This window comes from Filicampus tigris, chromosome 20, assembly GCF_054856515.1.
Source record: "Filicampus tigris isolate MCC_2025a chromosome 20, RoL_Ftig_1.0, whole genome shotgun sequence".
Classification (NCBI taxonomy): Eukaryota; Metazoa; Chordata; class Actinopteri; order Syngnathiformes; family Syngnathidae; genus Filicampus; species Filicampus tigris.
Window position 1 is genome coordinate 3,633,831 of NC_141236.1, and position 14,746 is coordinate 3,648,576.

Below are 14,746 nucleotides of genomic sequence, written 5' to 3' on the forward strand. Positions count from 1 at the left end.
CCAGTACCTCTGCAAGGACTCCAGTCTGAGCTGAGCCCGAGCCTCCAGTATGGCTCTTCCCACTAACAACTGGCTCAGGATGCCAATGTGCAGATCTTGAGTCTTTCTGCAGGAAAGGCAGACTTGTTGAGGTACCAGTTCAACAAGGTGCCGGATATGAGCAACAAATCCTTCTTCGAGAGCTCCGATAGCCTGTTGGGTCTGAGTTTGTTCCTCCGTACAGTCAAGGAACCCACCAGGAGCTGATAAAAAAGTTATTTCAGCATTGTGAAGGAAGTTAATAGCTCCCTGAGCAGCCCACTGGTAATCTTTCAAGGATTCTCGAGTCTTGGATAAACTTTCCTGTTGAATACAAAGTCAAGGAGAATCTGTTGAAACTCACAATTCACTCAAAAATGTGAGAGCTCAAATATAGTGCAAACACCCTTGAGGTCACACAATTCGGAATTTGAGAATTTTCTGGGGAAATTTTTCTGTTTCGAAACAATTCATGACTTCAAAACATTGTGAATGAATACCGTTTGACCTCCAAGGTTCCATTGCATTACGAGTGTCTGCACTCACCATCTGTAAGTGGCATTCCTGCATGGTGGAGTCTCGAAGTAAATGCAGATCACAGTGACTCGTTAAATTGATTTTCCCATTCCAAGCCAGTGCGCGCAACACTCGCATCCCAGACTCCATGTTTCTCCACATCACCCATCGCCTTTGCAGTGCAACATCTATGGCTCTTTCATCCGGACTGACTGGTTCCATACCCTGCAGTTCTTGCGCTGTTCTTTGGAAGAACTCCATCAAGGTAGAAAGCTCAGAGGAAAAACGCAGGCCCAGAAGAAGCTTGCCCTCTAAACGTTTGATCTCATCTGAAGCGGTTTGCTCCCAAGAAACAAACATGTCCACAGTGCAGCGAATGCTTTGCCTCTCTAAATTGATCTCTGTTGGGAGCAGCTCCTGCGCGATCACCTCCAGTTGGTCCGCCGCTTCTTGACACTGCGTCTTCATCAGTGGGAGGTCAACTAAGAGTGCCTGGCAAAGTTTGAACCTCTCACCCAAACGTAATGTTCTATCTTTAGCCTGCTGGATTTGTTCTTCAGAAATGTCCCTTGAATCCTCCATTTGCTTCTTCAGTTGCAGATATTTGTCTTGCTCAAGAGCATAAAAACTAAGAACTTTGCATCTTTCTTGCAGTTCCCCAATGGTGCCCAGCAGAGAGCTCCTCTCTTTCTCCTGACAGTGTTGAATCTCTTGTACTTGACACTGATGTTCCATCAGCACGTGCTTCAGAAGCGCAATTGTTAAAATGGATTCCTGTGTCATGGGGAAATGATGTCGGTCCAAAGAAGAGGATATGTTCTTTAGGCTATCCTCGACGGTAGACAGCTCCTCACCAGACGAGGTCCGCTCATGAATCAGCTCCTCCAAATGCCAGATGGTTGCACTCTCTTGTGCTAGCAACCCATCAAATTCTGTCCAGACGCCCGAGAGCCTGTTGACAAGGTAACGGCTCTCTCCGGGGCTCAGGCCTTCTGCTACTTCCTTGCACCTTTTCTCTAAAGCGTCTACCAGACTTAGATGACTTTCTATATCCTCAGCGACTTTTCTGTGATGTTTTAGCTCTGTCTCAAGTGAGCTTATGTCAACTCTTGAAACATTCTCAACATAAGCACAGGGGTCTCTGTTGGCATTTGTTTCTACTAGCCACGTACCAATGCGATTAAGGTGGTCTAACAATTTCTCCCTCTCCAGTAGATTCTTTGTCATTGTGTCAAGAACATTATCCAAGTTTTCAGTGATAGTTGCATACAGGGCTTCTACTACTTTCAACCCCTGGGCATAGGTCGCATCGTCCATGTCCGACATTTCCTCTCTCATTTCTTGTTGTTGCATCATTGACCTTCTGATCAAGAGATCTGTCTGATATTTCCTCATTTTAACAATCTGAATTCGAGCTTCTTCTGGGAAAAGAGACAGCTTTTTGCCAATGATAATGTCGTATTCCATCCGTTTTGCCCATGTGATCCATTCCTGAAACTGCTGATTAGCATCAGCGCTACATATGGAGGTGTCGGCGTGGTTTTTGGTACTTCCCAGTACGGTCCTCAATTCTTCAAGGTCACATTTAATGCTGTCCTTCTCTTTCTGGCCTATACAGGACTGGAAAAGAGCATCTGAGAAAGACTGCAGATGCACATGCAGCTGGTTACACATTTTCAGGTCTTCGCTCAGACATAAAAGTTCTAAAGTACTTTTGGTGTTATGACATTTCCCATGGGACTCCACGGATTCCCGGATAGCTATAATCTTGTCTTTAAGCTGTTTAGCCTCTTTCATAAGGACAGATGATTGACAGGAAGCGTTAGCTGCCTGACAAAGGGCTTTTTTGATACTTCCACTCAAAAGTCTCCACTCATCTTGCACATCCCCAAGCTGAGCGAGAAGAGCACCTGAGCTTTCTGCATCGCTCAAGTGCACGGCCAACTGGCTGCTCAAAGTACGGAGCTCTTGCCACATTTCTTTGCTTTGTTTTAAGGTTTGCAGCAAGGAGTGGAGTTTTTCAGCTTGTAGGGCACTGCTTCCCAAAGCGCATCTAAATAAAATAAAATAAAAAATAAAAAAACATAAACAGACACACATTAACATTACACAGTTTCACAGAGTTAGAGTTATCTTTAAAATGTGTTTAGACTAAACTTGACTCAGTCATAATTGCTCGAGAATGATAACATTGAATCTCATGCTATCGCATCCCTTGGTGGGAACTACTAAGGTGCAACATTCCAACCACAAAGTTACTCACAAGTTATTTTTTTTCTTCTCAGCATCTACTTCATGCAGGAAAGCTTTGATTTTCTCTAGCTGTTTGTGATACTGTTTGACTTCACCCAGCTGGGCCGTTTTGACTTGCACTGTGGCCGAGGCATCCAGCAGCGCTGTACTCAACTGGGCTTCCAGTCTTTTCAAGACATTCGGACCACAAAGTTGAGAAGAGCTGGTACTTTTCAATATAGCAACTTGGTCCAACACACAATGCTTATAAGCCTGCAAGCCAGAATGAACAGACTATGAATTTTGTGACTGGTGGCATCCAATAGAGAAAAAAAATACATACACACACCAAGAATAATTTGTTGTTTAAAGACAAATGTGTAAAAATTACGACATACCTCTGCCTCCTCCAGTTGTTTGGCCATAGCAGTCAGATCCAGTTGTGCTGGCAGATATCGACATGCCAGCACATTTTGAACTGCTCTGACCAGTCTGATCTCCGCTTCACTAGGTGAAGACTGAAGGTACCAGTTTAAATCCATGCGCGTTGTCCCCTATAATATAAACTAAATGTAAATGCGACTTGCTACACCTATAGCTTCTATGCCCAATGACAGTGAAGGAGTAACACACAGCGATAATGTGTAAGGGAAAAATGAAATGTCCAAAATGAGCAATATGAATTTTGGGGGGTCTGTTTTACAGTTAATTGGGTGAATTACATGTTTTAGTGATTTTCATTATTTTATATGAAGCAATAGAACCTCCAAAAGTGATTGTATTAATGCTGGGGAATTAAAAGATGTGAAAAATACACCAAAAGGTGCACATTCAAAGCTGTAAGATTCCAGTGTCGCTTTCTGTCAAGACTTTTGCTATTAAAGTTTAAGTGTTTGTTTTGAACTTTTACAGTGAAAACTCATTTTCGTGACGGTTAATATCAAAATGTCACAAAATGTTTATTCATAATACCACTTAAAGCGCAAGTCAACCCAAATATGTTTTTTTCAAGAATATGCTCCCGGCAGGCCCACTAGTTGAAACACGGCATTCTGATTCATTTTGCGTTTGCGGAATATAAATTAAGCACCAAAATGCACTCGTTTTTCGCCATCTCCGGGGGCGGCCATTTTGTCTTCTGTCGACTGAAAATGACATCACAACTGCTCACAACGACCAATCGCGGATTCACACTTATTCCACAAACACAATATTCAGAATGCCCTGTTACAACTAGTGGGCTTGCATAGAACATATTCTTGGAAAAAAAGGTTTAGTTGACTTACAAATTAGAGGCTGACTAATGTCACAGACTTTTGTAGAGGCATTATGGGAACAAACAACCATCAAAACTCCTTATCTGCTCACTGTTCCATGACTTTAATCAAGCTCTTGCACTTCTTTCATTGGGTTATCTACAGTTACACTGTGATCATCTGAGTATCACAAGAATCTCAGATTAAAAGAAAGACCTTAGAGAAGTAGAGAAAATAGTCAAGTTATTTAAGATAATGTTACAAAAAAGTAAATACTCACATTTATAATGTTGTTTCCTTCTACCATGCCCTGAATCTCAGACAAAAGGTCCTGCATGGTGTGTGAGGGCTGTCCACGTGATTCCCAAGTCGTCTCCGGCTCTTCCAACCTCATGTTGGAGGACAACTCTTTGACCTAAACAATCCACATAAAAGCACGGGTAGTGTTGCAAAAAAAGCCTCATTCTGTTCCTGTTTGTGTTCAGATAATAACAGTGCTTCCTGTTAATGTTACCATGTTGACGGTGGCCAGGCGAGTCAGTACAGTGAACACAAGAATTTGCAAAGCGTGGAACAGTACGCCTCAGGGCTGGGGGACTGCATGGCGCTTACAAGTATAGACCTTGTCAATTAAACGAGTAGGCGGCATGAACCGGCACCAAACAGGGCAACCTAGCTGCATGTTTCATATTTTTAGCATTGCATATATTGCAATATAAAATATATTTGTTGATATAGAATGATAAACATTTTAAATTGTCAATTAGAATAGCTTTGATTCTCTCATCTAAGTTTTGAGAGAATTAATAATTAATGTAACAACACCAAGCAGTCTGACTGTCAGATCTTCACATGGTGGAAGGTGGGTCATGATTAATGAGTTAAGCAGCAAAATTAACCCGTTTTTAGCCATTTCAAGGAGCGGCCATTTTGTCACTTCTTTCGCCTGAAAATGACATCACAGTTGCTCAGGGCTCAGGTAACAACCAATCACAGCTCACCTGTTTTATGAAGCTGAGCCATGATTGGTTGTTACCTGAGCAACTCATTTTAGTTGAAAGAAGTGACAAAATGGCCGCCCCCTGAGATGGTAAAATTGGTGAATTTGGCTGCTTAACTCATATTCTACAAAAACAATATTTAAATCAGAATGCCATGTTTAGCCAAGTGAAGGTGCATAGAACATATTGCCAAAAATTCTTTTGGGTTGATTTCCCCTGTAAATATGTGTTTCTTTGTTTAGCACTATAGGCTTAAACGTTCTAACCCTACCAAAACCTCTACTTGCTGAAAGCTGCTGAACAGTAAACACAGTCTTACAGTCATATGCAATGTCAATATCTGCTATTTGTGCAATATTTGGCATGTTAGATATTTTCTTATAAGATTCCAATATTTGCACTAATTGCATGCCTTATTTGTACCTAAAGAGGAAGTCAAAGCAAATTTTATTTTTTCAAGAATATGTTCTATGCAAGCCCACTAGTTGAAACACGGCATTCTGATTAAAATTGCGTATGCGGAATAAGTGTTAAACCACTCGTTTTCAGCCATCTCTGGGGGCGGCCATTTTGTGTTATGTCGACTGAAAATGACATCACAACAACTGCTCACAACGACCAATCGCTGCTTGGATTCAGAAAACAGGTCAGCCGTGATTGGTCGTTGTGATGTAATTTTCAGTCGACAGAAGACAAAATGGCCGCCCCCGGAGATAGAATACAATACAATTTTCTTTATATAGCGCATTTCATAACAGCTAGAGCTGTAACAAAGCACTTTACAAACAATACAATAAATAGATGGCTAAAAACGAGAGCATTTTGCTGCTTAACTTATATTCCACAAACACAAAATTAATCAGAATGCCGTGTTTCAACTCGTGGGCCTGCTGGAAACATATTCTTGAAAAAAATATGTTTGGGTTGACTTCTGCTTTAAGAATAGACTGCTTTCTATTTCACTGTATTGCCATTTCTTGTGTTCGTACTTGCTTCTTTAACGATAATTTAAATATTGTGAGACTATTAAAAAAAATTCTCATCCCGGCAAAAGAAACAAGTGATGTTATTTAGCCATTTCCAAGTAACTAAGAACAATTTTGATAAAGTTTTAAGACAACAGTTCGCACAATGGCAGGCAAACACTACAGGAAACACAGTGAGTCAAGAGGACTCATTGAGAGAATTTTTGAAAGATTTTTAGACTACTTGTATCCAATTAAAATACAAAAGCCACATACGAGAACAAGCAAGATGAGAAAGAAACAAATAGAAAACTTACTTCTGCCATCTCTTTGGCCTCCAAAAATAACGGCAACTCACTTTCCACTTCAGCCATGGAAGAATCGCAGCATCTTTTGGGGATCAAATATTTATATCGGCGTGTTTGCCCTCCAGGGTGAGTGTAATCTGTTATCTCTCCTTGTTTGGCATGCGGAAATGTGGTTTTTGCATCTGAAGCAGCGAGATTAAAATGTTCAGCGAGGCCACTTGACTCAGAGGACTCACCCTGTTTTTTTTCCCAGACTTCTTGGTTTGCCGAGAATGGTGATTTACCACTTGAATTGGACTTTTTAGTGTTTCCACCTGATGAGGATTGTGGATCTGAACTGGCCACACGAGACTCACCTGATTCCGGCTCATCTGGCGTTGACATCGTCCCTGTAGGTTTTTGCTGTAAAATTGGAACCAAATTGTCAGTCTTGCCCTCTGCTCCCTCGCAACATAGAGTGGTCTTCGGGGTTCCTTTATCCTCATGGGATTTCTCTGCATCAGTTATCTTCAAGGTTTCTGGATATTTTGCTGATTGTCCACAGCTCAGTCTTGCCTTATTTGACACTACTGAGGATGGACATTTAGTTGTAATAAAGATTCCCTGTTCACCTCTCAGAAGATTATGAACGGCACCGATGTCATCTGTCGGCCCAAGAGACTGTGACTGATTGCTCTCTTTGAACTCTTGTGATTGCCTTGTGATTTTAGATTGAGAAATGTCAGGACACACGACTTGTAATGGATGAAAAGCATCTTCATTGGGTGTTGGCACGAAACTATCGGAGGGATACTTTACACAGATTTCGGCCTGTTGTTGGACTGAATTCCAAGATTGTTCTGTATTCTGAGCATCCAAATTGTGAAGAATGGGCTCTGTGGAATCATTTCTTGATACGTCGCTGTCTGAGGCGAAGATGAGTTTGGCTTCCATGTTGTTGTCAGGTGGACCTGGCACAACTTTAGAGTCCACTTCTCTTTGACTTTGGCTCATGATTGAAGCCTATAAAATTGAACAAAAGCATTCAATTATTAGGCATGGAAAGTTTAGTCGTTTTGAGGACAAGCTTTTTTTGAGCCATTAAGACATTCTCTAGCATCTTTTAGATGTAAACAGAGTTGGGCATTCCGCCTACGTGACGGACCGGTCCGCCTATCCGCCCATGATTGACGCCCAATTTGTAGGCAATAAACGCTTGACGGGACACTTGAAAAAAAATAGTCGGAAGCCCATTTTTTTCCCCGTCTATGTACCGGTAATGCGTTTTTGGACTTTGGTTACCTTATCTACACCAACTGTACATGAAGGGGAAAATGGTGTAGTTCTACACCACTAAAAAGCAACCGCAATAATAAACATTTCTTAAAAAGTTTAACAAATCCAAATTGGGCAACCTTACAAAACACATAAAAGCCAGTGATTTGAATGAATCAAAGAGTTTAGCACACACCAAACGAAAACCAAGGTAATGATTTTGGTGTTGACATGACTATACAACATAACAAATACTGCACATAAATAAATAAGTACAGGTGAAAAATATAATACTAAAGGTATTAACACAAATCGCATGAAAAAAATCTCAGAGCACTTTTTACTCCCTGACTATTGGACTTGATGTGTAAAGTATGTTTGGGTTCATGTTCAGTAATGGATGGTTTTGGTTTTTGTTGAAACACATTACATGAGTACAAAATGGCCTCTTTTTTGACCAATTACCTGGCCTGGTTGGGATGGTTCTGCTTGAACGGTTTGGCTGCTAAACTGCAGCTGGCTGAAAACCTGCTTCACTCCATCAGTCATGTTGTCATCTGAACTTCAAATGCGATGCCACTAAATTCGAAGGAACACCGGACGCTGCGTTTCTGGACCTTGAGGTACCTGCCACGGTCTTCATTAACTTTGTGAAGAGTGAGGTTGATTTCTGCTGGAAGCACTTGTTTTAGGATGTTTCACTCTCCAGTCCCTTTCAGTCAAAAACTCCAGACGCCATCCTTCCATCACAATACTGAGAAAAGAAAAAAAATCCTCTCTTACTGCTTATTCGGATACATGCATTTCTGAAGTAGCAAATAACACTTGCATTGTGTGCCTAAATTGTACTGTAAAACTGGAAGTTAGCATCTAGCGCCCCCCTGTGGGTTTGCAGTGGAATTACTTCCTGGTGGAGCCTAGACTTGGTTTCAGATGTGCTAAGATTGCTGGTTGTGTTGCATTGTAAGCAGAGCTGCGGTGTTAGCACAAATTTGAATGAGCTACAAGTGTTACAGTATCAATGTTAGCTTTTGATCACTGGCACACTCTACAAAGTTCCAAAAAAGTTGTTGTGGAGACAAGGATATTTGTGTTTGGTGATGTCCACATATATGGCCTTAAAGTGACAAGAATAAATTGGTATCTTGGTGATAAAGTGATGACTTCACAAGTGTGCTTTTAATTCGTCTATAATAGGCTCCGTTTTCCAGCCACCCAAGCTCCACCTCTTGTTGTCATAGTAACGAAATCCATCATTGTGCAGGAGACAGACTTCCCCGCCACAACCAGTGATTTCAACCAGAGTGCTCTAAGTGGACGTTAAGTATGCTTTAATTATCTAGTTTTTCTGGATTTTTGACAAAATAATACAGACAATTTTATTGAGTTAAACTGTTTTAAATTGTGTGTGGGGAAAAAAAGTTAAATGTGTCTATTATGGTTTAAGTTGATTGTCTCCATCAAGGAAGGTATGTTTTCATCACTGCTGGTTATTTGGTTAGCAGGATTACACAAAATTCACAGTGGCAAACTTTAAATATTTTAAGTAACAGACTTTAATAAATATTAGAATCAAAAAGTGGTTCCCAAGCACTATAGCAGTTTTACTTTCTTTCCATCAGTCAGTTGAGCTTTAATGAGACTATTAAGATGGCACGCAGATGTTGTGATTTTGGCGCAGCTCTGCCACAGGTTAATCATCTTGGAAATAAATTACATGTTAAAATGTTGCCACTTACCCCCTGCAATGCGCTCACACAACCCTGGTTGGAAAACACAGCATATAATGAAACTTTTGACATAATGCCCATGTGTACATTTTGGAGCTGATCCTAATTAGGACTGTTTGGCCTTGTCACTGTTTCATCTTACTCACCTGAGACAAGGTTAGACTGATTGCAGAGCCGCCTTCCACCTCGGCTTTGTTTTCTGATTGGAGTCTTGAATTTCCTGTTTCAGGCCGTCTCCTTCCAACTCTTGCTGGCTCACAAAATTCGCACTAAATCTCAGGTCCTAAAGTTGTCCTTTGCCCTTGGATAGATCGGCGCAAATGAGTTATTCGACAAATGAACAGAACAACGCTGTAATGCAATGCACCGTGTGGTTGCTGAACACACCTGCGTAGCAAATGTGGCTTGTCTAAAATGTTTAAAAGCAACAAATGGACACTCCTTAGTGAGCAAGTGGAAACAAATATGGATAAATAGAAACGACATCAGTTGTGAACACACCCATATAATGACGCATAACTTGTTAGGCTTTTCCTCCAGGGTGGACTGATGGCAAGCTTATTTCACACACCTGCGGGGCAAAAAAAGGGCAGCAACATGCATAGAAACCACCACAGATTGATCTTTAGCTCGCTTGCAATTACAGTATGTAGTGCACGGATATAATTTATTCAGCGCATAGTGTGTACAGATTATATTAGAGTATAAAAAATACCTTTGTTGGTGTGTCTTTCATGCTCTCCTTTCGTTGAGCACAGCAGCATGTAAACATTGTTCCAAACGCTCACGCGCTTTCTGCAGCAGGAGTGAGCATGTTGAAATGCACACAGACGGACTTTTATTGGCTCGGCACAAACACAGCTTCAGGAAACAAGTCAAACTTGCCACACTACTCTCTCTTCTTTAATCTCAACATTTTTAACCAAACGTTATTATCATTTGAAGAGGTGGGCATTCCGTCGACCTGACGGACCGGTCCGCCTGTCCGTTACGGACGGACGCCCGATGTTAGACGATGGACGGGAAACTTAAAAAGAAAAAAAAAAGGAATAAGCACAGACGGAAGTGGATTTTTGTCCGTTTGTATAATCATCACCAAACTGGTGAAGTCCGAACGGACCTCACAGTCCATTATTGGCGGACGCCCGTTTTGCTGACGAGGGACGGAAACGTGACCCAGACTGCATTGACTGTATATGTACAGCAGGTGGAGAATCATGCCTTAGTCAAGCTGACTCATTAATGAGCTTCTTTCAAGTACATCAGCTTTGTGTTCTTTTTTTGTGGCATTTTTGTTTGGTGGTGTGCTGTGATATTTTTCAAATGTAAAACGGGCGCCTTTGCTCAATAAAGATTATTAAGAACTACATGTCGATCCAAAAAGGTATTAAACCCTTTCTAGAAAACTTACTGAAATAGTTGCAAAAAATTTTAACCCCAAAATATTATCATATAATCATGATATATTAGATTGATGTAAAGCCCTTTAATCGTTTTAATTATAATTTTGCAATTATAGCTATTAACATTCTTTGTTGATTGGCTGTGCGATAGCAACAGGATTCTACTCCCTCATTGCACTGTGTGGCATCCATTTTGTGTGAAAAGACAAATAAATTCGTCAATGGCAGTGCATGAGTTTCAATTACTGTAATCAAGTAGATTCTTCCGATAAACTTTAACATAGTGAAGCAAAGTCAACAGCAGTTGAGATCTTGACTGATGGCAAGTTATTGTGGCATATCAAGTGAAGTGGCATCCCCACTGAATTTCAAGTAAATCAAGAAAGTCAAGTCATCACTTAGGTTAATAACAAAGTCATACAATCTTGTTCAGCCCTGACATAAATTGGAGTGATTATGAAACACTTTTTCACTGATCATGACCACAAAAAAAGCATATCCAAACCCATACCCATTTTGAACTACTGTACATGACCAATTGCCGTGATGTCTGTTACCAGCGGAGACACCAATATTGATAAATATTCATCAATATAATCAAGTTCTCTCATTTAGGTAAGATATTGTGGGCGGAGCAGTTGTGCTACTAATGAGTCATAGTGTGACTATGTGGATCTTCTTCTTCAGTCTTTTCAAACATAGACAAAATGGACAAAAACAGTGCAACACCTATCCTTCTTGAATGACTGAGAAGAGTAAAACATTATCTCTGAGATTGGTCCCTCGGCAAGTTGCAACCTCTAATCTTCTGGGAAGACTACTACACAAGATTTAGAGAGATAATCAATACCCAATTAATCCTGGTGAGAGTATCGATATATCGACTCAGGGTATCAATACACTGCTCACAACAGCAAGGTTGGAGAATAAGTTCAAGAACAATATGGAGGTCCAGGTCAGTGAGTCATAACCAGTCAAGAGTCTAAAAACGTTTAATTAAATGATTAGTGAAGGATTACAGAGAACCAACAGTTGATAATAACAATGGCTTTATCCACCACTTAAGAAAATTGCATTTCCAAACATTTGTTCTGAAAAGTCTTGAAAAGGTAGAACAGAAAATAGTGCACACATTCAGGCATTACTTTGTAGCTCTGAACAAATGTGGATAAAGCGGTTTAAAGTGTTAGTGGGTAAATTGTCCATTGGGTGGCAGGCTGTACACAAACCCAAGAGGAAAACCGCGTCATTGAGAGTAGAAGAAGTATTACCACCACGACTTTGACGTCAGGCCACTGGTGCTAGCTTGACCTTCCTTCTGCACCGTGACAAATAAAAAGGTACTGTCTGCATATTGTAAGTCTGAAAGTCGTGCATTTCGTCGGTGCTTAACAGTTATTAGGAAATGAAAGTATTGTAATATAACGCGTACTACATCCATTGGCGTGATTAGTTAGCTCGTCCTGCTAGCGAGCTAGTATGGCTAGTTTAGCTTTAGCTATGGTTCAGAGAACAGATGTAAAGTCGGGCAGACGTTGTATTGTAACACTGTTTTACATTGACTTGACGTGAGCTGCATGATTTGTCGTAATCTTGCACAGCAAACCCGGCTACTTACAAATGACAGAAATCGTCTTTAAATAAATGTAATAAATAAATGTCAAATAAATGTTAAAGCATTGTTACCTTTACATCTATGTTGATGACATCTGACATAGTTGACGGTCAAGATAGCGTTATGTGACATATTGCTATATAGGTTTTGATAATTTAGCTTGGGGGCTAGTAGATATGACCTTAAAATAAAAATTCAGACACCACTCGCCTTCGATAATAATTTAAAAAATAAAATAAAACACTGACGTTTTTCTAAACTAAAAGTGATAAAATGTCCCTTTAAACACAACCCCTAATACTGTTTGATACACCATTTTAAATGTACAACCTTAGTTTTTAAATTTGCTTGCTTGAACAGAAAGAGAAATCTGGCATCAACGTAACTGAAGATGACATTTACATTTCTGTTGTTGTGCGCTCCCGCAGATGGCTGGAAGCATGTTTGCAACTTGGTGGGCCAAAATGAGCCCATACTACACCAAGGCCTATCAAGAGATGTGGGTGGGTGTCGGCATCATGACGTACCTCTACTACAAAGTCTCCTATGGAGGTGAGCTTTCTTTTTGGGGAAAATTAGCATTTGAAACTGAGCCTGGCAAAATTTGAAGCTGGCTGTGGAAGTTATGTGTTGAGAATAATCTATACATACAAAGGCGATTTTATACACATGCACAATATCTTTCTGAACTGTAATATTTGCATGGAGAAAGTAAAAGAGGCTATAGACAAAGCAAAACTAAATACAGCTTCCGGAATTGAAGGTATTCCAAATGAGGTCCTGACCTAAAGTCACCAAAACGTTTAGATGTTCTTTTTCATCTCTTCAAGACTTGATTTGAATATAATTTAATTCCATCTTGATGGTTAAAATCTGTTAAACCAATCCCAAAGTCATCCAAAAATTATCTTGGAATACCTTTTGATTATAGAGGCATTAGTCTACTCAGTACCATCTACAAACTTTACTTGTATATAATAGATAATAGGCTTATAAGCTATCTGGAAAGGGGACAATATCTTGTTGAGAAACAAAATGGGTTTTGAAAAGGTTGAGCTTGTATTATTGACCATATGCATTCTGTAATATCTAAGTACTAGTCTTGTTGAAGGAAAACCCACATTTGTATGTTTTGTTGATTTTCAATATGCGCTATTGTTCAGATGAGGAAAAGATTAAATGTTTTTACAATCACAAATGTTTTATCTAAAATCTGGAGAAGAAGGCAAGATAGACTGTTTTTGACACATTTCTACCACTATTGTTGTTGTTTTTGGTCCTGGTGCCGGGTCATCCTGATTGTTTGTTGTCTTTTAGGCCCATGCAGGCCGGGTGTACTATTGTATGCATGACACATGTCAATGTCAGATAGTTTCAAGTCAATAATACTGGGGGACCCCATTTTATGTAATAAAAAATTATATGTACTCATCAAATATACCATCTGCGATCAGAAGTATGTAATTGTGATAGAACATGTTGCATCTTCGTGGTGTGAGTAACAAATTTGTTTCATTTTCTTTCATTTTAGGCAAGAAAGCAGTGAAGGACAGTAAGTATCCAAATTTATAATTTCATTTACAAAATACTGTTGTGGTTTATTTTGGTGATTGATCTGTAAGAGCAATCTGTATATTATTAAAAAAAAAAAATTATAATGAAATGAGTAATTTTATAAACGGGCGTTTTGGGGATCGTTTCTCCTGTCAAGTAGTGTGCAGTTACACGGATTCTCCTCTAGATGTCACTGTTACAAAAGCGCATCAAATTATATTTCTGCAAGTTAATTTTCTGAAGTATTCTTTGATCTACTAAATCAAGTTGTCATTCATATTTCTTTCTTTTTGCAGAGCCAGCTCATTAGGTTTCATACACTTCTGACCAGCCTCCCCTGCTGTAAAATTGCCCCCGTTCACATTGGACACCTTGTTAATATGGAACTAATAAAATTGTCAGTGAACAAACACACTTTCTTTTGTGTTCATGAGTGGTATTTTCCTCTGTGGTGCTTTAAGTTAGAAAAACACTGCAGAAATTCAATATTTTCTAGTCAGGGCATACCATTGTCACTTGTAAGAATAATGCCAATGCGATTAGTGACCATGGATTAGGATATATGGCAAAATATTTTAATGCACACAACTATATGATATGTATGCATTAACCCCAAATATCTAATCTTCAGCAAGTAAGTCTTACTTTCGATTGACATACTGAGACGTGATTATTTAGTACTTATGTGGCCAAACAGGTAAGCGAAATCAGTGGCATTTTTGTGTGAAAAGAACTCAACTAAGGCATACATTTTCCATTCATAATACATTTCCACTTTTGTACTTCAGTGCATTTCAGACTCTTTACTTTCTTACTTTTGCCGTACTTAAGTAATGGAGTTGAATCAGTACTTATGCTTTTACCGGTCTTTTTTTCAAACACAACTACTGCATC

The 14,746-nt window shown here is 39.7% G+C and overlaps 2 protein-coding genes across 8 annotated transcripts in view; one reads left to right on the top strand and one right to left on the bottom strand.

Annotated features, from left to right (window-relative positions):
* The window catches only part of syne2a (spectrin repeat containing, nuclear envelope 2a), a 55,477-nt gene extending 45,346 nt beyond the window's left edge, over positions 1–10,131 (bottom strand). For 3 of the 6 annotated variants that reach the window (XM_086018671.1, XM_086018672.1, XM_086018668.1), the window contains exons 1-12: positions 9,996–10,131; positions 9,782–9,851; positions 9,668–9,689; positions 9,427–9,581; positions 9,290–9,313; positions 8,016–8,304; positions 6,306–7,298; positions 4,303–4,437; positions 3,165–3,320; positions 2,798–3,039; positions 565–2,587; positions 8–342 (exon numbers count right to left, since the gene is read on the bottom strand). In XM_086018671.1, coding sequence (XP_085874797.1) covers positions 8–342; positions 565–2,587; positions 2,798–3,039; positions 3,165–3,320; positions 4,303–4,437; positions 6,306–7,298; positions 8,016–8,099 — 3,968 coding nt within the window. In that variant the 5' untranslated portion in view covers positions 8,100–8,304; positions 9,290–9,313; positions 9,427–9,581; ... (1 more) ...; positions 9,782–9,851; positions 9,996–10,131. The other 3 variants (XM_086018674.1, XM_086018669.1, XM_086018670.1) reach the window with 3 other exon arrangements.
* On the top strand, positions 8,817–14,266 carry atp5mj (ATP synthase membrane subunit j). 2 transcript variants are annotated; one of them, XM_086018676.1, is made up of 4 exons: positions 8,817–8,874; positions 12,727–12,850; positions 13,830–13,850; positions 14,149–14,266. In XM_086018676.1, the coding sequence occupies exons 2-4, from the start codon at positions 12,727–12,729 to the stop codon at positions 14,160–14,162; spliced, it is 159 nt and encodes a 52-aa protein (XP_085874802.1). In that variant the 5' UTR covers positions 8,817–8,874; the 3' UTR covers positions 14,163–14,266. The 2 variants fall into 2 exon arrangements, with proteins under 2 accessions (XP_085874802.1, XP_085874801.1); XM_086018675.1 differs by lacking the exon at positions 8,817–8,874 and adding an exon at positions 11,900–12,023.
* Positions 14,267–14,746: the final 480 nt, after the last annotated feature.